At 44.2% G+C, this 26,387-nt stretch overlaps 1 protein-coding gene and 1 pseudogene across 6 annotated transcripts in view; both read right to left on the bottom strand.

The window, feature by feature from the left end:
• Positions 1-26,387, bottom strand: part of LOC126184325 (sodium/potassium-transporting ATPase subunit alpha) — a 669,161-nt gene that overhangs the window by 180,024 nt on the left and 462,750 nt on the right. For 3 of the 6 annotated variants that reach the window (XM_049926712.1, XM_049926703.1, XM_049926741.1), the window contains exon 1: positions 3,030-3,193. The exons of 1 other annotated variant lie outside the window; for it this stretch is intronic. In XM_049926712.1, the coding sequence (XP_049782669.1) occupies positions 3,030-3,044 (15 nt within the window). In that variant the 5' untranslated portion in view covers positions 3,045-3,193. Of the gene's footprint in view, positions 1-3,029; positions 3,195-26,387 lie in introns of those variants that run through there. 2 more of the 6 variants (XM_049926727.1, XM_049926720.1) reach the window with 1 other exon arrangement.
• Positions 10,285-10,402, bottom strand: LOC126095666 (5S ribosomal RNA; annotated as a pseudogene).

Genomic DNA, 26,387 nt, shown 5'->3' with positions numbered 1-26,387 from the left:
TTATTAACGAGTGTTTCAACCCAAAAGACGCTTCCATCGCTTCTTTCATCTACTTCTACATCTACATCCTTACCCCGCAAGCCACCTGACGGTGTGTGGCGGAGGATATCTTGAGTACCTCTAGGGTTCTTCCTTCTATTCCAGTCTCGTATTGTTCGCGGAAAGAAGGATTATCGGTATGCCTCTGTCTGGGCTCTAATCTCTCTGATTTTATCCTCATGGTCTCTTCGCGAGATATACGTAGGAGGGACCAATATACTGCTTGACCCCTCGGTGAAGGTATGTTCTCGAAATTTCAACAAAAGCCCGTACCGAGCTACTGAGCGTCTCTCCTGCAGAGTCTTCCACTGGAGTTTATCTATCATCTCCGTAACGCTTTCGCCATTACTAAATGATCCTGTACCGAAGCGCGCTTCTCTCCGTTGGATCTTCTCTCTCTCTTCTCTCAACCCTATCTGGTACGGATCCCACACTGCTGAGCAGTATTCAAGCAGTGGGCGAACAAGCGTACTGTAACCTACTTCCTTTGTTTTCGGATTGCATTTCCTTAGGATTCTTCCAATTAATCTCAGTCTGATATCTGCTTTACCGACGATCAACTTTATATGATCATTCCATTTTAAATCACTCCTAATGCGTACTCCCAGATAATTTATGGAATTAACTGCTTCCAGTTGCTGACCTGCTATATTGTAGCTAAATGATAAGGGATATTTCTTTTTATGTATTCGCAGCACATTACACTTGTCTACATTGAGATTCAATTACCATTCTCTGCACCATGCGTCAAGTCGCTGCAGATCCTCCTGCATTTCAGTACAATTTTCCATTGTTACAACCTCTCGATATACCACAGCATCATCCGCAAAAAGCCTCAGTGAACTTCCGATGTCATCCACAAGGTCATTTATGTATATTGTGAATAGCAACGGTCCTACGACACTTCCCTGCGGCACACCTGAAATCACTCTTACTTCGGAAGACTTCTCTCCATTGAGAATGACATGCTGCGTTCTGTTATCTAGGAACTCTTCAATCCAATCACACAATTCTTTTAAGCGTTCTCCACATAAGAGGCACTTAAGTTTCTACTCGGACTTCAGTACCGGTGCCAACAATGCTCTCAGGAAGGCGACCTTGCGCTCTGCTGGGTTGCGCCACGGCAGAGCCGGGAGCCGGGAGGTGGCGTAACGCCCTCAGGATGTGCCCGCTGCCCCTCCCGCCACGACCTCGTTCAATCCAGCCGCTCGTCTGTCAGGACCGGCCAGCAATCGCCACCCACCAGCGCCGCTTAGAACGCTCCAACTAGTTCCGGAGAGGCTACTTTACTGATACTGTAAACCAGACCATCTTCCGGCAATCAGGAATTTCACTGAGGGTGCAGTTGGCATTGTCAAAAGAAACAAGAAGAGAAAAAATGCTTCAACTTCACATAGTGATATGAGTACTGTATCATTAAATAAATAACGCTTTCTGTTCCTTCAGTAGTTCTCAAAACAGGTAACAACAGTTAAGGAATCTCTCGTGTCCGCCACTCTTATCTATCCTGCTATAAAGATACCGCAGTATGTGTTCGTAATTTTCCACTCTCTTTATTTCAATCATTTCGTTCTGTTGCGCAAGTTCCATTTCGTAACTCAGCTAGAGGGGAAATCTTCGTATTCAGTTGTGTGCTGTTCTATTAATTCAGAACTTACACTACTCCACTAATTACTGGGAGCAGTCGGCACTAAATGTTTTATATTACTCTGATTTATAGATTACGTTCTTTCACTTTTCGAGTGGTTGAATGAGCTCATTGAGAACATCATCAATAGATGTTCTTTCGCTTCCGCTTATCGTGCTACTGTATACGAATTCTATTGACCAACACGTGAGTATTCTGACCGGACATATACTGCACATCATTTCACGAGTATTCCAAAACTCCCATTCCGCTTGTACTATAACATCAAACAGAAATAATTACAGAGACTTTCCGTGTAACATAATGCCAAGAAATTATTTCTGGCAATCTAGTTAAAGTCGCCGAGAATTCCTTCTCTGTCACACTATTTTCGACAGCAATCATACGAATAAAAAAAACTACCTGTGTTCGATCTGTTTATTAGGCAAGTAGCGGCGCTTGCGCAGAACGCAATCGATATTTCTCAGTTCGACATACCCGCGACCTCTAGCGGCTGTTCTCGGCGTGAGGGCGTCAGCAAGGTGCTTCACGGCATAAACCAAACGCCAGTCGGTGAAATGTGCGCATTCGCAATGCAACGAAAAGACGATACTCTGAGCTGAGAACTGAAATTTCTGTCGTGAGCGATTATATGGCGAAGAAAAACAGTTTAATTCCGCTTTCTCTTGGCAAAGTCGCAAAAATTGCAGTACTTTACTTTTTGAAACAGTGTATCTGATGTTAGTGGGCACAAATCTCGCAGGCGCACCTTCGTCTTGAAGCTGCTAGTTCTGTAAGACATTTACTGTGATACAAAGAGTACGTACTATGTATGCCATATCGTCTAAGAGACTACTGAGATTTTACGCTCACGAAAACAAACTTTGCCCATAGCACGACACACTGAACTTACCGCCTTTCACGTCAGTAGTTTTACGTAAAAGTGTTCACAGACATACTTAATAATGCAATGAAATGTTGAACTTTTACCATAGTGCTGTAAATCTTCTCGACTTCGAAAAGAAGACTATCAAAGCCTCCAGCCTGAAGCTGGGGATGTTGAACGTAGTTTGCTTCTCAGCGAGCTCTGGTTCAGCAGGTAACGCTGAGCGGCCGACTTCTTGCCTATGTTCTACTACACATCGCAGAAGCTAACCTCAAAATAACGTCGCTACACAGAAAAGCATTATCTCATACTTAGCTCTACATTCGAAGCTATTCTGGACTGCAACACAAAGCGTCTAGAGCAGGGAGGGAACAAATACGCATCGGAACACTTTTTACTGCTGGCATCCAACGTGCAGTTCTGCAGGATGTCCGACGATCACACAGGCCTTGCTCCTAGGCAGCTATGGCGACTAACCTTATCGGCAGGCATGTTGCTGTTGTTTGTCCCAGGCGCTGGGCACAGGCACTACCGTAAGAACTTTACTCCTTCTGCGTCCCGAGGTGTCTGTCCGATGTTCTCCGGCTGCACTCACTAAACTGTACCGCCCTGCTCCCAGGCGAGAACTGAGACCCTGCGACAAGTCCACTTTATTGAGCGGGAGCTATCCGACGTTGACGTCACACTGCGTCACGGCAATGGCCGCCGCTATTCGGCTGTCGCCGGAAGCATTCGGGTGTTCTCGGTAGCCCCGATTCGGCGGCGGTCTTTCGCGCTGGAGCTTCCTGCAGATAGCGCAGCAGCCACACGTTTATCTGTAAGCTCACTGCAATTCTGCACGGATGTCTGATGTATCGGCTTGACACCGTGCCTTTTTTCCCGCTCTAGTGTCCTCTGCCCGCTTTTTGCTTTCGTTTATCTGCTTCTTGCCTAAACGTGTGCGTGAAGCTGAAAACCTTTAATGAATGTGAATCTTACCGCTTCAGCGTGGAATTTCGTTCAGTTCTACATCTCCCGTCCGAAGATTATTGTAAAGCGCCCAGTACTCAAACTAAGACGAAATGCTGGACGTGGAGGATTACGCGATTCATGGATGGAAATCTGGCCACATAACATTGCAACATACATTTCACACTAAGTCTTTTACCGTCGTGTTCGTCTGATATGGATCGTGTGCAAATACTTGAGCGTATTGTGTCAAAATTTCTTCATTTTAATTGTACATTACAAGTAAGGTAATTTGTATCGCTTTCCTGTTCCATTTTCGTATTTCACACCGTCAGCCGTTGCAATTCAGCACCAGCAGCAACGAATCTACGGTATTTCCGAGCCGGGGCAAGAACATGATAGTGGCGCCCCCCTCCCCCTCCAGAGTTTGAAATAAGACGTTAAAAAATTAAAAAAATCTATTTTTCAAAAATATATTCATTTTGTGTTGCACATCTTCCTGAAGAGTTTGGTACCGGTATGTAAAACGAATATGTTCGAGGAAATGTACGATATGTTATTTGGTGTTAAGTGTGCCAAAGTGCAGCGCCACTTGTCTTCATATAGCATTCTTATAGCGCACCCACTGTACTTCGCTATGTGGAATTCAAATGTGTATATTCTTTAATGAAAGCCATCAAGCCTCTTCTGCTTCCAATCAGCCGGTTTGACATCTTACCCCTCTTAAAAAAACCAAAAAGCTCACAATTAGTACTGGGTGGGATTATTTGTGACCGGGAGAATAAGAACTCTTTCCCTCTTTGTCCTTTTTTTCAGTTCCAAATATAGACACATAACTAGTAATCAGTAAAGACGAGAGACAAGCAAGACAGTACGGTACACATTTCTTCAATCCTTATGTCCTAGCACTTTTTTCTCTCGAATCTTGCTCCAGCTTTACATGGAGTGCTTTCCTTTCTGCGAAAGAATCTATTATTTCATTAAAGTTTGTCAAACGTTTTGCTAAATGAAAAATCAAAATGTCGTTGTCTAATACTGAAAAAGCTGTTAATACGCATAGTGCCCAAGACTGGTGAGGTTTCTCGATATGATTACGTCTATTTTCCTACTGTCTGCCAGATAAAACGAAATAGACCTTCCTAATATTGCAGCAGTTTTAATACACGTCAAATAAGAGAGACTGTTTTGGCAGAAACGATCGTTTTTATGTACCTGATTTACGCAGTGCCATTATCAAACAAGCAAAACGTTTTATGTTAGGAACTAGTCTCACATTTCATTCATATGCTCCAGTTTCCCAAGCATGAGATCGAAAAGTAATAGTAGTACGAAATTTTTCTATAAACTTGGAATCGTCAAATTCTTCCATATATTTTGTGTGATGTCTCCGTTTCTTCTCCTTCCTCGCTCAAACAATCTTGTCAACACTAATGCTAAAAGTATTCCTGACACTGTCAAACTTTGTTTTCCGGTTAACTTCACTAACCCACCCAGAATCACCGGTTCAGTTATCACGCGTTTATTCTCCGGTTAGGCGTTATTACGTGTTCGTACAAAGCGTTTCTCGCGCTATTCCGAGAATGTGCTATAACGAGAATAGAATTAAGTGGCAGCCAAACGGGGAATTTTTTTATTTCTAGAAGCGACGGGGATTCCCCTCGCAGATACATCACGTACGTCGCACATCCCTCTCGGGTTAAATAATTCGTTGGAAGATCCTGGTACAGGACATATCTGTAACTAGCCTTGTGGCGAAATCCCTCCAGAAAAGAGCAAACATAAACTTCAAATTGCGGAGGAGCCTCTTACATAATGTAGTTATAGTGTTACTTATTCTGAAGTAGAAATTTCACTCGCCCTGAGAATGCTGAACATAGGTACTTCCAAGCTGTTCGCATACTGGTGCGAGGAGTGATATTAGATGCCAGTAGCGTGCTAGGAAAAAAAAAAAAAAAGAACCACTCGAGGTCAACCACAAACGAGTGTCTCGCGTGCTTCTTCCTCCTCTCGTTCCACGAACCAGTCGATCCATTCTCCAGACATCGCACAGTCTCTTGCAGAGCGACAAGACACTGCGCATTCTAGTAACAGAGAACATCATTCGCTGTCGTCGTCATAATTTAGTTGTGTAACACGGTTTTTGTTTCCACACAAAGGAGGGAATAATCGACCGTTGTTCACGAAACAAAGACGGCGCCGCTTAACTTCGTCGTGAGGACGAAGGATTCCGCTGTAGAGCGTATGTCTCTGTCATTGACAATGGGATGTCATTTTCAATAGAACGTGAATGGTAGGCGCTGTGCTTTAAACTGCTTTAGTCACATGCATGATAGTTAACTGAATGTCCCACAGCACATATTCAGAACAAACTTTATGAGGTGGAATGCTTCGTTTTGAGGTAATTACAAAAATTTGGTAAAATGTTATGTATCTCTACCCGCACATACTTTCTCTAATCAATTAGTTATATTACAGAAGGACAAGGAAAATCAGCTGTAATCCGCCTCCCTTAAAATGAAAGAAATAATCGATCACAAACTCCAGTAAACGTAGTGATACGTACAACGCTTACAGCTATATTTATTAGATATTTCCACATTTGTCTACCCGTACAGTGTTTTCCGTCGACAGCTTGAGTCTGGATTAAGGCAGCTGCATATGAATGACTCAGCACACATCGTACCTACCTGCTTACCTTGATCTAGTAACGATTTTCAACAGATCCTTTCCTCACGCTAGGTGCTACGCCTTTCTGTCCACTTAATGGCTGGAAACATACCTACAGTTTCTTCGTTTACATCTTTATCCTCTTCTCAGTTCCAAGTATAGACAAATAACTTGTTATCAGCCCACGTATTTTTAATGTCGGTGTTCCTCAGAAATCCAGGATCTTTTTAATAATGCTGTTGTGCAGGCAATTCCATGTACATACAACTATAACAGAGGATGCATCAAGATATAGGAGCTAACAAGTCCTTGTTTTCGTTGGACATGTCAACTGGCAACTCAGCGGCGTATGAAGGTAGACTAACGTATCAACGTAGTTATCGCATGGAACAATTTTATTTCTCGTAAACACAAAATATTTCTGCAGATAGAAATTAGGGAGTACTATGCTGCACAGAATAGTGAGTCAATTTAGCGATCGCGTGGTCAGATTATTTACCTATGAGGTTACTGCAAATAAGGTCAGGAAGCGTAGAGTTCGTGGTCAGTATTATCTTGGACCTAAATATCCATTTACTAACGTCTCTGCACTGGAAATAACATTACAGGCGTACTCCTGGTTTTACTAACTCTTTAAAACGATATTGTCGTTACAGCTGCGGAGCACTATTTTTACGACTTACAGAAATATGATCTGGCTTTCACCTCACGAATCTCTTATGAGGCTGAAAATCTCGTAACTTTAACTCGAGGTAATCAAGGTTTTCTACAGACACAATACAGTTTAGCTTGCTCAGTATTTGCAGAAGGAAACGTAGTCGACGAGATGTCGCGCGCGTTGTCGTTCTCCGTGGACTTTCAGTGCCTTCCATTAATCTGATGTTCTGCGGATACTAAGCTCTCACGTGGAGTTTCATAACATATGAGGCAATATTGTACGGTCTGTCCCTTCCGCACACGATTCGTGAGTTTCTGTCAGTGTACAGAAAGAGTCCTCTTGATAAGCCCAGTGTTAATGCTATGTTGCAGAAATTGTATCCCTTAGAGGCCAACCCGGATACAAGTTCGGGTACCAGAAGTACGAAATAAGAATACCTTCTGACGTATCAAATGGAATGTCTACCTAGAATCAGAGGCCCTGTTCTATGTTAGCAGGGGAAGAGAGAATCGAAGATAAATGGACGATTGGCACTTCTATGAGTGACAAAAAGAGGGAAAGAAAATGAAGTATAAATCTGCAATTGAAGCCTAAGAGTTGATGAAAAGAGAGAGAGAGAGAGAGAGAGAGAGAAAGCAGATTAGAAAGCATTGAGCTATTTGTCAATTAGATGACGTAGTTATCACTATTACTTCCGCGACACACTCGCAGACGGCTGTTCTTTATCTCCTGTTCTATTTGGTAGAGAATAGTTGATGACTACTAACGAGATCAACACGAGACTCATGATTATGTCTGTGGAAATTTGTGCAGACGCCTCTGACATGCTGATGAGATTTTAGCAACTGAAATGGTACAATAGTACTGTGATTCAGTAAGCACGATAGAATAAACTAGCTATCCGTCAAATAATCTCTCTTCCTTGCGATATCAATGTGTAGAGCAACAACACATGGTTGTCACCTAGGCATGTGGAAGTTACAGAGGCAGGTTGCTAACATATGACATGGACTTTAGGAAACGAGTATTGATTCATATCAGGAACGATAGAATGAGAAAAATATTGCAACTTAATAGTAAGATCCCCCTTTATCGAAGAAATTAATCGATCGTTATAACACTAAGAGTAATCACAGCATTGAACACCGTCCAGAGGAACATTAAGTACGAAATATTGCAAAAAAGCTGATTGGTTTGTTGTTTGTGAAAAGGGGAGCAAAGCCGAGGAATCTTAGATAGTCTGACTGTGAAGTGAGGAGCCGAAGCTATCGAAAAGTATGTGACTGATGGTGACAGGTTGTAAGACGCTTAGTCATAAAGCTTCCATTATCACCTCCAAAAATTAAGCAGTCATGAAACTTCATGCTAATATTAGTCCTTGAAAAGGAAGAGAGTATATTAAAAATGTCATTCCACAAAACGTATCACCAATATCCTTCACTAAAATTGATAGAATTATGAAAATTCTAAAAAAAAAGGTCCAGCTCGGTTATGCAGTTTATATTTAGCACTTCAACAACCAAAAAAGCATTCCTCTTCTTCATGTGATGTTGCGAATTTACTTAAAATTTGAATGATAACAATTGATTTTTAAGTTGCGACATGTAGCTCGCAGAACGCTGACATAGTACCCAGTGTCTGGTAACTGTTTACCATTGCGTTAAGTAGCTAGGTGGAAATGCCTTCCAGGCTACAGGGCTTTAGCTTCCTAGTATCTAATGGACAGCCATATCATGGAATGGACGATAGCACCCTCTGGTGACAGTACTGTGTACTATATCCAGACCACACTGTTTCTCACCATTTTGCCCCACCATCTTGTTTTACATCATGGAATGGACGACAGCGCTCTCTGGTGGCAGTACTGTGTACTAGGACCAGACCTCGTGGTGAACACACTGTTTCCCGCCAAAATGCGCCATCTTGGATAATGGTAGTTGCATCATCAGCTGACGGTCATGGCCGCCATCTTGGATTACGTGACGGAACGCACAACAGCACCCTCTGTGTGCTAGGTCAGTTGGACTCTGGGCTTTGTGGCAAACACACTGGATGGTGGTAGTGCCTCAAATTGTTTAAATAAAGACTTTTGCATGATTTCAACAGTTGACGCTTATCAAGCATATTTGCAGAGTCCTTTAGATAGATTATTATTTTTACAATTTACGAGTTGTTTGGCTCTCTGGACACAAATGTATTGCATTATTTATGAGTGGTTTGCAGGTTGTTAAGCTGTGCAAAGCATTATTTTGACAGTTTACAATTAGCAAGCGTGTCTGCAGAGCTGTATACCTGGGTTATTTCGGTAATTTAGGAGTAGTTTACAGGTCTGTAGGCTGTGTGGCGTGACCCCAAGCATGTCAGAGCATGTGTATTAAATATACCATCTCTCAAAATCCACACCTAAATAAACTGTTTCAAAATAAGTAAAGTACACTTCTTCCTCGCTCTAGCAGCTCAGCACAGGCTGAGTCCTTTTCCCGCCAATTCCTAGGAAGGGGTGGCGGTTGGGATACTTACGTTAATGGAGGTAGCCCAAGTGACCTATTTTCCCGCCATTTTCTTAGGTTAGTAGAGGTGTATTGTATTGTTCTCTTGGAATTTGTACTTGCCGCTATTATCTGGGGGAGGGGGTTAGGTTAGTGGATGCACCCCAACTGACCTATCTGCCCGCCAAAATTGAAAATTCCCGCCAAAAGCCGCCAGCTTTAATAACGTCATCACATGACATCACGGCCGCCATCTTGGATTACGTCATCGCCGCCATCGTGGATAACGGTACTTTGGGGCCATACGAACTCTGTCCCACTACTGATGTGGTTTCGAATAGAACCAAGTCTGCTGTGGGATAGTCTTACGGAGTTGCGTACTTCACATTTTTAATTGGGACAAGAATTGGTACTTCAATGGTTTACTACATCCCTTCTCATTTATTCACCAAGATACAGTTTACTGAAATTATCGTATCCCCATTTAGATACACGCCATAACAATATACATACTTCTCTCTGGACCTTACATCCTGACGTTTCCTACGCTCACTGTTCTCGAGACGCAAAGTAAATCGCTTGCGCTTCTCGTTTGTCTTCCTGTGTGGACCAACAGCGGACAGTAGGTCTCGATGCATACAAAACCTGTATCTGTTCGATAAGTCTCCGATACATTATGCGTCTTCTTTCCATTGGTCAGATGGTGTCTCTGTAACTAGCAACTAGTTGTTAAGGCTTTAGAGTGTCCCAAAGCGTTGGGCTGGCTGTGAAATACGTATAATCAGTTCTCAGTATAACTATCATACTGAATTTCTATCCGAATCAGTGCATCATTTTCCATATGCAGATTACAAGAGCTCGGGTACACGCCTATAATGCCAGTCTAAGTGTGCCTGTGGGTCTGTGTCACGTAATGCGAGGTACAGCATAGACCTTCAGTTTGCCTCACAACGCCTGAGTGCAACTCGCTTGCCAACAGCGCTCGGCAGACCGGATGGTCACCCATCCAATTGCTAGCCCAGCCCGACAGCGCGTAACTTCGGTGATCTGACGGGAACCGCTGTTATCACTGTGGCAAGGCCGTTGGTGCTTCCAAAAATGTGGATAAAAGTTCTTGCAAAATGAGGTCATTTACCGATTTGGAGACGTCACACATACTAACGTCCGCTTTAGCTGTCTTTGCAATTCCCATCCAGAGTGGTGAACAATATTCAGCCATGCTGTAGACAAGGACTAGCGCTGAAGTCGTCATTACACTTGTTCTGCAAACCCAGGTTCTTCCAGTCAGTTTCAACAGGAATACATCGCGCGTCTCAGTTTTCTGTTTCGTATTTCTGAATGTGGGCTATACGTTAAAGTCCGATTTCATTTCACTTCCCTGTAATTAAGCTATCACATTTAGCCACAAGAGCATGCAGAAAACTCCTAGACAACCCTGAACGCCCAATGCATAAAGACCCAGCACCTAACAAAGAAACGCAAATCTAGATCATCTTTATGGAAAGTCGGCGAAGATCTGCAAGGCTTCGACTGAAACACAACTTGGAAAGGACTGTCGGCTGTAAGTGGACATAAGAACTGAAATTTGTTGGATGGCACCAACAAGAAGATCGCAGGATGCAACCTCCCGAGGAAATTGTGGACAACTTTGAATCGTCTTTGAGTTGTCTATGGACAGTTCTGAACGAGAGTGCGTGAAAAACCAATCTGTGGACTTGTGTGTGAAGTGCTTGGCTTCGTGGGTGAGATGAAGGACACATACAGGCTCTCTGTCTCAGCCGTAGAGTGGCTCAAGAATATTTACACAGAGTATATTTATATAGAGAATAGGACATTTGTAAAGAATATTGAAATTAAGTGCAGAGCAATAAAAGTATTGTAGTTCATGTATTTCGCTAAGCATTTAATAAGGTAGTTGCCTTAGCAAATGCCGAACGAGTAAATAAGTAACATATACAGAAGTGTTGCAGCAGGGGCATTTTAATCTTGTCGAGCAAGTAACTGATTTTCTCATTGGCACATACAAACAGATACTCGCATAACGTACGGAACACTCACCTCTGGCTGGGAAAATACTGCTCAGTTGCAAGTTAAATTCAGTTGAAGCTTCCTGGCAGATTAAAACTGTGTGCCGGACCGAGACTCGAACTCTGGACCTTTGCCTTTCGCGGGCTGCTCTTTCTAAATTTAGTTCCTCATTCCAACCAATGTCGTCGGAAAGTTTTCCTTGGTTGTAAGGTAGACGCTGAACCAATAAAACAGCATCCAATCATTATTAATTGGGAACCTTCTTGGCACTTAAAAGTAAAAGAAATCGTAAAAACAGAAAAGAATTGAGAACGTTGCAGTCGATACTCTGATGTACACCAATACAGAGGCACATATACGTTACGTTCATACATTTTTTTGCTGTTACATCCTCGGGCAGAAACGCAGTTCGACGGAGTTAGGCTAGAAGGAGCAGAAAGCACTACAGCAGGTCCCCTTAAGTCTTTTAGGCTGAGAATAATATAGGCGTGCATTATGCGGCCAAATGCATCAGGTAAGGCAATGCTCTGCTTTGCGAGAGCAAAGACGCTACATTTGTCCTTGGATGAACAGTGTGGCCGTTACACATATGCTCCATATACTTATGACCCAAAATCATCTTCTTGTGTGTTGGTCCACCTCTGGAACGCAATACAACATCAGTCCTGCTTGTGGCTAATTCTAAAAATCCTCTGTAGGTTTCCGGAGATATGTGGCAGCATGTGTCTACGGACAGGTCATGCAATTTCCGCAAATTAAGGGGCTTTGGTGTGTGGGCACGCAGCTGGCAGCCGATAGTGCCCCAGATGTGTTCCAGGGTTCAGGTAAGGCGAAGTTGGTGATCAAGACTTCAACATGAGCTCGATGTCACGTTCTTCAAACAACTTTAGTATGTTTCAGGACTTGTGACGCGGACAGTTATCCTGCTGGAAATATCATCACCTTTAGGAAAGATATCAACCACAATCGGAAATAGGCGGCCCGTAATGATGTTCATGCATTTCACAGTTGTTATGGTGCCTTCGATCACTACCACAGGTTCCACGGAAGCCTAGATGAAAGCCCCTTATAGCGAAACACTGCTCCGGCCGGCTTGCGTTCGTGGCGTGGCCCGTGTTTCGAGGAGCCGTTCGCCTGAACGACGGCGCATTCAGACACGTTCATCGAGGTGGTGTAACAAGAAAAGTAATTTATCCGACCAGACGACACGTTTCCGTTGATTATTCTGCAGTCTAGATGGTCGTATGCCCACTGCAAGCATAGCTGACGACGTCATTGGGCCACCATGAGAACACATATGGATGGTTCGCCATGTGCACCGAACGATGTGTTCAAAACACTTGTGCAGCAGCAGCATTGTACTCTGTGTCGTCAGATCTGCCACATATGGCCGCTCAAATGGTTCAAATGGCTCTGAGCACTATGGGACTTAACATCTGAGGTCATCGGTCCCTCAGAATTTAGAACTACTTATGCCTAACTAACCTAAGGACCTCACACACATCAATGCCCGAGGCGGGATTCGAACCTGCGACCGTAGCAGTCACGCGGTTCCGGACTGAAGCGCCTAGAGCCGCTCGGCCACAGTGCCCGGCTCATATGGCCGCTGTCCTGCTTTACAGAGTGGGCAAGTTTCTGACTTCCACGTTCTGTGATAAGGCACCGGCGTCCACCATTTCGTCTCCTATTCGTGGCCTCGACGTCCTTCGTCCAGTTTCCACAGGTGCTCGATTCCGAGACTGTAGAAATCAATTGGTTTCGAGGCGAAAAACTCGTCTAGCCATATTCGGAGCGCATTTTCACCCAGGAAGGAAGTCCCTTGACGGTTTTCGATAGAGAGCGGAAAAAGTGAAAATCTGGGGGCACAATATCAGATGAATAAAGTAGTTCCGGAATGACTTCCCAACCCAACTCCTGTATAGTGTTTTTCGTCAGTCTACCAGAATGCAGACGGGTGTTATCGTGGGGTAACATCACTTTACGCAGTCTTCCTGGTCGTTGTTCTCGGATTGCGTCTGCTAGACGTTTGAGTTGTTGTCAGTGAATGTCAGCAGTGATGGTTACATCTCGGGGAAGCAGTTCGCAGTACACTACACCATCGCTGTTCCACCAGAGGCATAACATTACCTTTTTTGGATGCCATCAGGTCTTTCTGTGGGCAGCTACTGCTCTGTTTGGGCTCAACCTTTCCTGTCTGTTTTCCTTATGTTAGCATAAAGACACCGTTTCTCGTCACCAATACCAATACGGGATAGGAATGGTAGGTCTTGTTCCCGAGCTAACTGACGAAGAGCAAACAGAGATGCTCATTTGGTCACCCTCTGATATTTGTGATTTTGGCTTAGAGCATGTGAAACACTTAAATCCGATTTTTAGACCTTCCCCACTGCATGGAAATGTCTCACCATGGTGGAATGATCACAGTTCATCTCGAGTACACTGACGTGGACCATTGTGGATTAATGCGTTAAGCGACCTTCATCAAACCGTGACCGTCTTCCTGAACGTCAAGAGTCACTAACGTCAAAACGATCCTCCTTAAAACCATTTTCTCCCCGTGCTCTGTCCAATGGTGGATCCCCTTACACGGCGCATGTGTTTCTGGCTGCCTGCGCTACCGTCACCCATCTATCGAACACAAACAGAATAACATATCAGAAATGTTCCGATTTCTCCACTTGCAATCCTATTTTCTAGCACCCACAGCGTCACTCGCTCTCCAAAAGACAAAATAACAATATGTAAACACAAACAGCAACAGTAAACCACGAATAAAGAATGACAAACGATAAATAAACCCATAGCAACCGGAAAACCCACGTACAAACAGAAACGCTACGAACATGCTCACCAAACTTGTGTTTTCCTTACCGCGTCACGTACTAGCGACGCATCTACTCCCACGGTTAGTAGTGGTCACAACGTTTTGGCTCAACAACAGTGGACATGTCGATAACCAGTCGAATTCAACTCAGTATTTCGACCAGACCGATTTGCACTCTTTACCCTCTCCTTGAGGCCATTAACTCATGTTATAGAAAAGAGTGCTCCTTAATGTTAATACTAACTCTATGCTCATTCCCGAAGAGTTTGGAGGAATATTTTGTCAAATGGTTCAAATGGCTCTGAGCACTATGGGACTTAACATCTATGGTCATCAGTCCCCTAGAACTTAGAACTACTTAAACCTAACTAACCTAAGGACAGCACACAACACCCAGCCATCACGAGGCAGAGAAAATCCCTAAACCCGCCGGGAATCGAACCCGGGAACCCGGGCGTGGGAAGCGAGAACGCTACTGCACGACCACGAGATGCGGGCTAATATTTTGTCATCGTCTGTTTTGACAACGGATCACTGAGCAAAAAGAATATAACACTCTGTACCTTCCAATTTGAAAATTTTACTGTAGGAACTACCAAGATTCATTGATACCGTTCATTACATATATTAAGAAGAGTTTGCTCTTACAAGGTCCAGTGTTATGACTTCATGCAGCGCTTTAGTAGCTTCTTCCATTTCCCAATTTTTTCGCCGGCCGGTGTGGCCGAGCGGTTCTAGGTGGCTCAGTCTGGAACCGCGTGACCGCTGCCTCGGGCATGGATGTGTGTGATGTCCTAAGGTTAGTTAGGTTTAAGTAGTTCCAGTCTAGAGGAGTGATGACCTCAGATGTTAAGTCCCATAGTGCTTAGCGCCATTTGAACCATTTTGAACCAGTTTTTTCACCGACGTGCTGCGCGAGTGGTTCCTATATTGGACGGTCGTAAACTAGTTTCTAATGGTACTGCCCACACATCCTGTGCAGTTAGTGATATCGCCGTATTTCGATTGACGTCCAAGAATTTTGGTCTTTCAGCATACCAGCTCCATGAAAGTAAATGTGATTACATTTCATTTACGTGTCATTACATTATCGTTATTCAGCGTTTGAAGGCCTAACTGAAGCTGTTTCCAGGACGGGGAGACTAAGACTTCCGTCTGTAAGCGGCTGTCGCTCCTTGTAAGCCTCTACTATAGTTGCTTCCTAGGTCGTTTCTGTTTACTATTACCTTATTATGAGTTGTCTTAAAGCGTATTCTTATTTCCGGCACGTTTTCTACTATATGAGAAATTGTGGTATTGTGAATCATTCTAAAACTACGGCATTCTTATTTCCACAAGTATTTCTACTGTTTGTAAAACTGTCTTTAGGTAGCAATAAAAATCTTTAAATACATGTCTGACTCTCTGACTGTGTACCACTTCAGTGTGACTAGTTTATCCAATAGCACAACTTTACAGTGAGTTGTCGATCAGTGTTATGCGCATACTAGATATCTGCATTGTAAACTATGCTAAGTGGGTAATACGTTGGCTATTAAATATACTGTGAATGTGTCTCGAATAACAAATCGTAAATGAGAGGAAGGCATCCTGCTAGGACTCCACCGTTCGTACGGGTGTTATTTTAGATAATACACACGAGTTTTCCCAGAAATTTTTGGCCGTGAAACCCTTCATGGATTTATTCCTTAGTGAACCGTGACGAAATGTCACGGTTGGTTCTCTGCGTTTCCTCCTTGTCTATAGCGCGTTCCTTTTGAAATTCCCGCTTCGCGTTCTGCTGTTTTCTTACCCTAGCCAGAGGGCGCTGTGGCGTTGCTGCGGCCGGCTGCCTGCCGTGTTTGCGGGAGAGCGTCGGTCGGGAGGAGGAACTCTGATTGCGGTCGTCTGGGAGTGTGCAGAAGGCCACGCCGTTTTGTTGATGGTTTGACGTGACTCGTGTCAGGTGTGATGCATCGTTAAAGCCGTGATAGCAGCCAATGTTACGAACTTGGTCGCAGGGGATGAGGCCTGAAACTCCTATCCTACGGATGTCATCGGACTGAAAGTAAAACGTTTTGACCATTTTTTGCGTCATTTGCAAGCAACTGGAGATTCCGGCATCTGCAGTAATTCAGTGAAGATTATTTGTTTCGTCGGTGTGTAAATGATTGAACAAGGAGCAGTTTATTTAATGTTCACCTTATGGTCGTGTTCTGAGTGTGATGCTTGCGAGTGTAAACTTGACCTTCACCTTTGTCTGTTGATTTTAAGCGCATAGTCAAATATTGAATCCAAGAAGTGACTTTCAATTAATTAGCTGGATTCTTTCTTTCCTCGTCACGACGCGTGTTAAATGGCTAAGTAGAACTGTAGACCTTAACTTACTACCTAATTTGCGTGGCATCAGTAACAGAGCCTAACCTGTTAACTAATTAAGGCTTGTGGTAAACAAAGGTATTTAAGTATGTTGTTTTAAAATATTATCTGAAATGTGTCAAAGATTTATGTTGCGCTAGTTGATGCTGGGGTATGAACGGAAATGTTGGCACGTCTGCCGTGTAAGGGATTCCTGCTAGTTTGGATTGTTTTGGAAACTTTAATTCAGCGATAAACTAGTGTGCTTTAGTCCTGCCTTGGGTTAAGGCTATAATGAGGCTCTGGCATTTGTACTGCAACATCATCCTTGTTTCATGGTGGTTGTTCTCAAACTAGGTGTTTGCCCTAAACATGTTTTGGTTCAAAATGGTTCAAATGGCTATGAGCACTATGGGACGTAACATCTGAGGTCACCAGTCCCCTAGAACTTAGAACTACTTAAACCTAACTAACCTAAGGACATCACACACATCCATGCCCGACGCAGGATTAGAAGCTGCGACCGTAGCAGTCGCGCGGTTACGGACTGCAGCGCCTAGAACCGCGTGGCCACAAACATGTTTTCGGCTGAGCGTTTCACCCCTCAGCATCATACTTGGGTTTTAGCTGAGTGTTCAGTTTATTGACTGCTCATTGTACGCCACATCGGTAATGGTCAGCCTGTCATCAGTTGATTTCAATGCTGTAGTTAGTTGTAAATTAGTACTGGTTCCATTACCTTCTGACCAGGGTTCTTGCTCGACGCTTGTCTTTAAATACGCCGCTAACCTGGTTAGCGTATATTGTGGCTAGCTTGAATTAATCACTGCTCAATTGCCCAACACAGTTTGTCGGCCGTCAGAAGCCGTGTATATGTTATTTATTCCTTTATTCTAGTCAATCTATGAGCATGCTATTCTTAATTTTGTTACTCTAGCTAGACATTTAGTTGCCATCTTTGGGGTGTTTCGATGGAGTGCGGCTCCTTTGAGTATAGATTTATCAGTTTCCAAATTTCCAATTTAGTGTTTGTCCACCAGTTTTAATCGTCCTTATGCGCATATCTAAATGTCATATTGTAAAGAAAGGAACTTACTGGAGGTTAACTGTCGCCGTAAGGTGTTGCGGACGGTGCGCTTTCCTGTTATTCACCTTAATCTTCTAGTCAATGTGTCAACTTGCTAATTATTTTCCCTATAAATGGAGTGTGCCTGCCTTGATGTTATAATGACTGTTTCATAACCAGTTCTTTAACGCGCCTACGCGCATATTTATATTTATGGGAGAACTTAAATTGAGTTCGCCTGTTGAACTTGAAATAAAGTGCAGAAAACTGAATCAGGTGTTTATTATTGTTCTAGTGCTATTATCTGTCAAGTGTAACACGCGATATTTTCTTGGTCTCTTATCAGGTGTTACAATAAATGCAAATTGCAGTGACGTGATGCTCTATTTCAGGTGTTCCCGTGATTTCCTATCTCCGCATATAATATTTGTTTGATATAACACTGATTAAGCCTCAGTTGAAATATTTGAGGGAGATGCGCGTGTCTCAATTAGTATTTAAGGTGTACAAGCTTGTCATTGTGCTTCGTGCATCTGAAAACTTTTTATTGATTCTCATGAATACCATCTGATATTCGGAGGGTGAATCCCAATGTGTTAAGGTTGTTGGTTATTTTACTTTATTGGAAGGGAGGGGAGGGCTTCAGTTGTTTCAGTACTTACAGTTTTAAGTGCGTTATTGAGAAGGTGGCGTGTCTATAGACAGAAAAAGACATTACATTCATGATACACAGCTACAAATTTCGTGTGAATTATTAAATAATTTTGTGTCGTACAACATAGAAAATGTAACAAGGAATCGGTTGCTGGTTTCATATGCCAGGAGTGGACGGTATATTTATGGCAACGTAAGAAGTGGAGTATCTCCTTACTAATGCGTTTTAGTATTCCGGATAAGTGTAAGCTACTTCTGAGAACGAAAAGCGTATTTTAATGGTGGTCCATATACTGTATGTGAACGTTATGCCCTATGTCCCTCTCGTAAATTGAATGGTATAAGTGTCATCGCTGAATTTCTCCCTCGTCCTTTCCTTTCTATTCAATCATCTACATCAAGAAATACGTCGCACAATGCGTATCCATTTACATCCACCTGCATTGCATATTTATACAGATATCAGTTCGACTATAGCTCTCTCAAAGGGAACGGCAAAGCCACGTGTAGTAAGAGCCTGCCCAGCATAACAATGCGCCGCTCCCGTATTGTTGGTAATACCTGATGACGAGTAGGGAAAAATTGTGTTTTAAAGACGCTTCGCAAGGTGCCAGACTGGTCACCAGTGTTGGCTGAACATGGCGACCGACCAGAGAGGGGGATTCATTGAGGCGGTGGGCGCCGGAAGGGGAGCGCTGAATGGTGCCGCGCTGCCCTGCCAAGTGACGCAACGTTTTTCCGGTTGATCGGAGTGACGGCCTGAAACGAAGCGGCCTTGTGGCCTGAATGGCGGCCTCATTTCCTGCTGTTTGTAGCCTGCCGGAGGACGCGGCCACGGCGGTTCCCACAGCGACACCTGCCTCTGCTGTACTCCAGCAGGTCCCATTCGTAGAGCACCGTGGAGAGCTCTCAGCCGCGGCACTGTACTGGGATAGGGGCAGAGCTAGCGACTTGCTCTGGATCCAGACAAGAGTGCCTCCATGCACAACAGGCGCTCTAAGTATGTAGCGGGAATTTAACATTTGCCTGGAGTATTTCTGATTAGATATGAAAGTTTCATCTCAATCCTCCTGTTCGTCAGTACAATTATACAGGGTACAAAGCGGGTATAAGTGCAGATATTTTTATATATTGAAACTTCTCCTTAGAAAAATTTATAAATGACTATGCTGATGCCGGCGTGGGTGGCCGAGCGGTTCTAGGCGCTACAGTCTGGAACCGCGGGACCGTTACGGTCGCAGCTTCGAATCCTGCCTCGGGCATGAACGTGTGTGATGTCCTTAGGTTAGTTAGGTTTAAGTAATTCTAAGTTCTAGGGTACTGATGACCTCAGATGTTAAGTCCCATAGAGCTCAGAGCCATTTTTGGAGTGTGCTGATAAACCTCTACATTATTAGATTTTCAAACAGCTGAGCAAAACTGAACGTACTCAGACAATTCTCTCTTTACTTATTCTGATCAACACTAAACTGACATACAATATTTTTTTTCGTGCAACGCAATCTGACTTTCAATAATCCCTACAAAAGAATGGCCCTGACTAACAATAACCTATACCTTTCACAAATCACTTACCTCACAAAAATCTTCGTTACTCAAACTAATGCAGTACAGCGAGCGCCAATACTGTCGGCTAAATAAAAGATTCTAACTACTGAAGGCACTAACTACTGATAGGCATAATTAGCAAATGAAAGATTATGATAGAGAATAAGCAATGTATTTACCTTAGTAATGTTCAAAAGTCATCATATATATATATCTATCAATTCATGACATCCATCTTTACAAATTTCCTTTTTCTGGCGGACACACGTCCAGATCGTCTGTTCTCAAAACTCTGGCACCTCTCTCTCCACATCCACCGCTGCTGGCGGCTCACCTCCAACTGCGCAACGCTACGCGCTGTTCAGGTCCAACTGCCTAACACTACAATAGCGAATATTCCAACAATGCCAACCAGTCACAGATAGCACACAGCACAGTCAGTGATTTTCATACAGAGCGCTACGTGGCGTTACCAACAAAAAAACCTAAACAGCCTACTTACAATATGGTACTTTAATATATGCACATATCAGTGTGCTGTCTGTCTGTTCGTTGCATCTAATAGTCTACCTGCAAACACGTCTACCTGCAAACACGGTCGTAACTGCACCACTAAGTGGACAACACCTGTTATATAGGCTAACCTTTTTGCGTCCACATTTCAGCAACAGACCTGCAGCCCAGGGGAAAACAAGCAGTAACGGCTTGCTCGTGCCACATTTACTTGGAGGTACCAACGAACCTAAAGACACACTACTCTTAATAGCTATAGTTTATAGGTCTGCAAATGAAGTAAATACCGATGTAATGAGTTCAGTGCACCCTCCGCCGTCACCAATAGAAATATCTGAACTTTTCACCGTTACGCCTCGTATTTACCAGTTGCAAGCAAGGTAAAGACGTCCTCAGAGAGTGCACATGACCATTCATCAACTTTTTTGCTTTGTGAGGCCTTTGTTCCTTAATGAACTCCAGGGACAACTCAGTAGTGGTGCAGTGCTCTCCTTGACAAGTACCTTCTGGAGATAGTTTAACATTACCTTCCTCCAAAGTGTGGAGATTTTATTAGATTTGTAGCTGCATTGTCTGGGTGGCTCTAATGAGTCTTTGTGCAGTATAATTTTGGGTCTGCATTGCCGCGGATAATTATAGACTGGAAGGAAGGGCCGGCCGGTGTGGCCGTACGGTTCTAGGCGCTTCAGTCTGGAACCGCGTGACCCCTACGGTCGCAGGTTCGAATCCTGCCTCGGGCATGGATGTGTGTGATGTCCTTAGGTTAGTTAGGTTTAAGTAGTTCTAAGTTCTAGGGGACTGATGACCACAGATGTTAAGTCCCATAGTGCTCAGAGCCATTTTTTTGGAAGGAAGGGAAAAGTTGGAACCCAACGCCGACGCTCGAAATGCGCCACAGAGGCTGTGAGGTTGAAGCCCTCATTATCAGCTGTGTCCCGTATTCTCACTCCACAAGATACTACTTGTCGTTCGCACGACTTCTGACTGTCATCACCAGCTGCATGTGAAACAGTCACCACTGGATCGAGTGACAGCCACTCACACGGATTTGACATCGATCTCGGATAATCTGGGAACTATGTCTCGCGTGTCATGGTATTCCAATCTAGTCGTTTGTTGATAAGAAAATCCGAGATACGGTTGAAGGAGCACACCTATTCCAGAACGAAACAGCGTGTGGGATGTAAATTGAAAAGCCACCCCTTCAGGACACTGTCCATAACATGGAAATTTTCTACACGTCACGAAAAAGAAAGTTACTCGATATATCGGAAGAGATTGAAACTACAGTGAAAAGAAGAAGACTCTGGACAAATCCTGGACAAATAATGGGACTACATTTAGAATTTTTATTTTAATATATTTCATGATTTTCTCTGAACAATGTGTTCATGTCTGTCTGATTCATTGATCCTCTGCTAACAAACAATGTCTTACATGTTATTTAAGTAGACTTACGCGGTAGAAAACTAGTCTGCCAATACTCATAATGGTCCACTGACTTCTCGTCAGCTCATCGAATTCCAGTTCAACGTATAGTCTTAATTTTGTCGCATACGATCTATCTCTTTGTAACTACACTACATCAAAACTTGCTGCGACGTGACTGTGTCTTAAATTATCTTTATTTCTTCTACTTTTTCATTAGTAATTTTACCCTCTCTAGAAACGTAAGCTCTTGCTTATTCTATCTTGCAGCTGAACTGCTCCATAGAATGCCCATCTAGAGAATCTGCGACCTTCGGGACAAATTTTTGTTTAGTTTGGGATGGAAACAATATTATAAATTTTTGGTTTGCATTTAGACAAGAGATTTCCAGGATGCTGTAACGGTTTGTTCTTCTCAGTTTAGTTACTCGATTTTGCCGGGATGTCTTACTTTTTTTTTTTTTTTTGATAGGATAGTTGAATACCATCAAGAAATATTAAGGTAATGTTTCACGAAAATTTCGGTCTAATATGAGCATGATCTTTGAATTCTTGGGGTATAATTTAAGACAAAAATCTTGCGCTCATCGTGATACAGGCCAGAAAGCGTAATTCATAATTAATGCGGGAGACCGGTATTAGATACAAATGGATAACTTCTCTGATCCACAGAGGACTGACTGACGTCTGTTTTTGAAGTAACTTTCTAACCATAGAACTGCGTTGTTTGTGTAATTCAGCTGTTTCATTTTCACAACTAATAAGTAATTATGCAAATGATCTACGCTTCAGACAGAAGAATATGAGGGAATTGAAGGCACTTGTTTCACTGATCAAATTTTCCCTCCTGGAAGAATTAATCGAATTCTTAAACATATGATAGGGGAAATCGGTAAGAGGGGGAATATCTCCCAATGAAAGGTAAGAACTTGCAATGTTTTTAATACACTCCTGGAAATTGAAATAAGAACACCGCGAATTCATTGTCCCAGGAAGGGGAAACTTTATTGACACATTCCTGGGGTCAGATACATCACATGATCACACTGACAGAACCACAGGCACATAGCCACAGGCAACAGAGCATGCACAATGTCGGCACAATGTCGGCACTAGTACCTTTCGCATGCACAATGTCGGCACAATGTCGGCACTAGTACCTTTCGCAGCAATGCAGGCTGCTATTCTCCCATGGAGACGATCGTAGAGATGCTGGATGTAGTCCTGTGGAACGGCTTGCCATGCCATTTCCACCTGGCGCCTCAGTTGGACCAGCGTTCGTGCTGGACGTGCAGACCGCGTGAGACGACGCTTCATCCAGTCCCAAACATGCTCAATGGGGGACAGATCCGGAGATCTTGCTGGCCAGGGTAGTTGACTTACACCTTCTAGAGCACGTTGGGTGGCACGGGATACATGCGGACGTGCATTGTCCTGTTGGAACAGCAAGTTCCCTTGCCGGTCTAGGAATGGTAGAACGATGGGTTCGATGACGGTTTGGATGTACCGTGCACTATTCAGTGTCCCCTCGACGATCACCAGTGGTGTACGGCCAGTGTAGGAGATCGCTCCCCACACCATGATGCCGGGTGTTGGCCCTGTGTGCCTCGGTCGTACGCAGTCCTGATTGTGGCGCTCACCTGCACGGCGCCAAACACGCATACGACCATCATTGGCACCAAGGCAGAAGCGACTCTCATCGCTGAAGACGACACGTCTCCATTCGTCCCTCCATTCACGCCTGTCGCGACACCACTGGAGGCGGGCTGCACGATGTTGGGGCGTGAGCGGAAGACGGCCTAACGGTGTGCGGGACCGTAGCCCAGCTTCATGGAGACGGTTGCGAATGGTCCTCGCCGATATCCCAGGAGCAACAGTGTCCCTAATTTGCTGGGAAGTGGCGGTGCGGTCCCCTACGGCACTGCGTAGGATCCTACGGTCTTGGCGTGCATCCGTGCGTCGCTGCGGTCCGGTCCCAGGTCGACGGGCACGTGCACCTTCCGCCGACCACTGGCGACAACATCGATGTACTGTGGAGACCTCACGCCCCACGTGTTGAGCAATTCGGCGGTAGGTCCACCCGGCCTCCCGCATGCCCACTATACGCCCTCGCTCAAAGTCCGTCAACTGCACATACGGTTCACGTCCACGCTGTCGCGGCATGCTACCAGTGTTAAAGACTGCGATGGAGCTCCGTATGCCACGGCAAACTGGCTGACACTGACGGCGGCGGTGCACAAATGCTGCGCAGCTAGCGCCATTCGACGGCCAACACCGCGGTTCCTGGTGTGTCCGCTGTGCCGTGCGTGTGATCATTGCTTGTAGAGCCCTCTCGCAGTGTCCGGAGCAAGTATGGTGGGTCTGACACACCGGTGTCAATGTGTTCTTTTTTCCATTTCCAGGAGTGTATTACATGTCACGTTTGTTGGGCAGCAGAAGAACATGGTTGCAATTGACAAACTGAGTGCGTCGTAACTCGTAATTCGTAATTTCAATGAGTTTCGCACAGGAGACTGTAGTTCATGTTACCTTTCATGATTTAACCAGTTTTGTGGAACTCTCGAAGACTAATATCAGCAGCACATAGTCTCCATTTGCTTCGTTGTACTTAAACAAACATAAGGCCTCATCTGCACAAACCCATTGTGCAAACTGACGACAGTTGTTGCACAATGTCAATGTTTCATCACATGCTGCCGCGAATGGTGATGTGTCATGTGTTCCTCAGTAACCTCATAAGCAAACAATCATCGATCTTCTTGCAAATTCCGTCTACCTATGAAGTGATATACAGATATGTTGTGTTCTTCAGGATATGGAGTCACCACCGCCATCAGGAAATTGTAGAGAGTGAGAATAAAAAAAAAAAGTTTTCCTCTGCCGAGGCTCTCGCGACGAAGTCCCTGAGTTCACATTTCTCTTAGAAAGCACTCACTTCCCCACAGTATTCGGAACTTAACCTTAAAAACCGGGGTTGAGGGTTTCATCAAGCATTCATGGCGTTGGGTTTAAAGCTCATAGACATCTCAGTCTATACAGTGCACCAGGTAAATACGTTCCACATCGACTAAGACGATATTGCTAGATTCTCGCAACAAAATAAGTATCAGGAACTGGTAGGGAAAACTTCCACATCCTGTACTCCAGTACTGTCGCAATTTTCGAGCTAGTATCCCGCAACAGACGGGAGATGTGTTCAAAAGTATCCGGACACCCTCAAAAAATACATTTTTCGTATTAAGTGCATAGTGCTGCCACCTACTGCCATGTACTCCATATCAGCGACCTCAGTACTCATCAGACATCGTGAGAGAGCAGAATGGGGCGCTTAGCGGAGCTCACGGAGTTCGAACGTGGTCAGGTGATTGAGTATCACTTGTGTCACACGTAGGTACGCGAGATTTCCACGCTCCTATACATCCCAATGTCCACTGTTTCCGATGTGATATTGAAGTGGAAACGCGAAGGGACACGTACAGCACAAAAGCATACACGCCGACCTCGTCTGTTGACTGACAGAGACCGCCGACAGTTGAAGAGGGTCGTAATGTGTAATTGGCAGACATCTATACAGCCCATCACACAGGAATTCCAACCTGCATCAGGATCCACTGCAAGTACTATGACAGTTAGGTGGGAGGTGAGAAAACTTGGATTTCATGGTCGAGTGGCTGCTCATAAGCCACACATCACGTCGGTAAATGCCAAACGACGCATCGCTTGGTGTAAGGAGCGTAAAAACTGAGCGATTGAATAGTAGGAAAACGTGTGGAGTGATGAATCACGGTACAAAATGTGGCGATCTGATGGCAGGGTGTGGGTATGGCGAATGCCTGGTGAGCGTTATCTGCTAGCGTGTCTAGTACCAACAGTAAAATTCGGAGGCGGCGGTGTTATGGTGTGGTGGTGTTTTTCATGGAGGGGGCTCGCACCCTTTCTTGTTTTGCGTGTCACTATCACAGCACTGGTCTACATTGATGTTTTAAACAGTTTCTTACTTCCCACTGTTGAAGAGCAATTCGGGGATGGCGATTGCATCTTTCAACACAATCGAGCACCTGTTCATAATGCACGGCTTGTGGCGGAATGGTTACACGACAATAACATCCCTGTAATGGGCTGCCCTGCGCAGAGTCCTGTCCTGAATTCTGTAGAACACCTCTGGGGTGTTTTGGAACGCAGACTTCGTGCCAGGCCTCACCGAAATCGATACCTCTCCTGAATGCAGCACTCCGTGAAGAATGGGCTGCCATTCCCCAAGAAACCTTCCAGCACCTGATTGAACGTAAGCCTGCAGTAGTGGGAGCTGTCATCAAGACTAAGGGTGGACCAACACCATATTTAATTCCAGCATTACCGGCGGAGGGCGGCACAACTTTGTAAGTCATTTTCAGCCATGTGTCCGGATACTTTTGATCACATAGTGCATAATAATGATGGCAGATGTATGTAAATGTTGATAATGAAAGATAACGCACACGTTACACAGGAATAATCCAACAATATCCGATTACGAATTTGGCAGTTAAAATCTGGAGACCGTCACGTCGATTAAATAACTTTTGAAGGAGCGTCGGTTCAGCCAATATTTCCAGGTAAAACAGATGCCGGTTAGCTCTTTAATATTGGCTAAGACGAAATAGTGACATGTATGAAGAGGGAGGTACGTTGATCT

This window comes from Schistocerca cancellata, chromosome 1 (genome assembly GCF_023864275.1).
Source record: "Schistocerca cancellata isolate TAMUIC-IGC-003103 chromosome 1, iqSchCanc2.1, whole genome shotgun sequence".
In the NCBI taxonomy this organism is placed as follows: Eukaryota; Metazoa; Arthropoda; class Insecta; order Orthoptera; family Acrididae; genus Schistocerca; species Schistocerca cancellata.
This window is presented reverse-complemented; position numbering and strand designations above follow the sequence as displayed.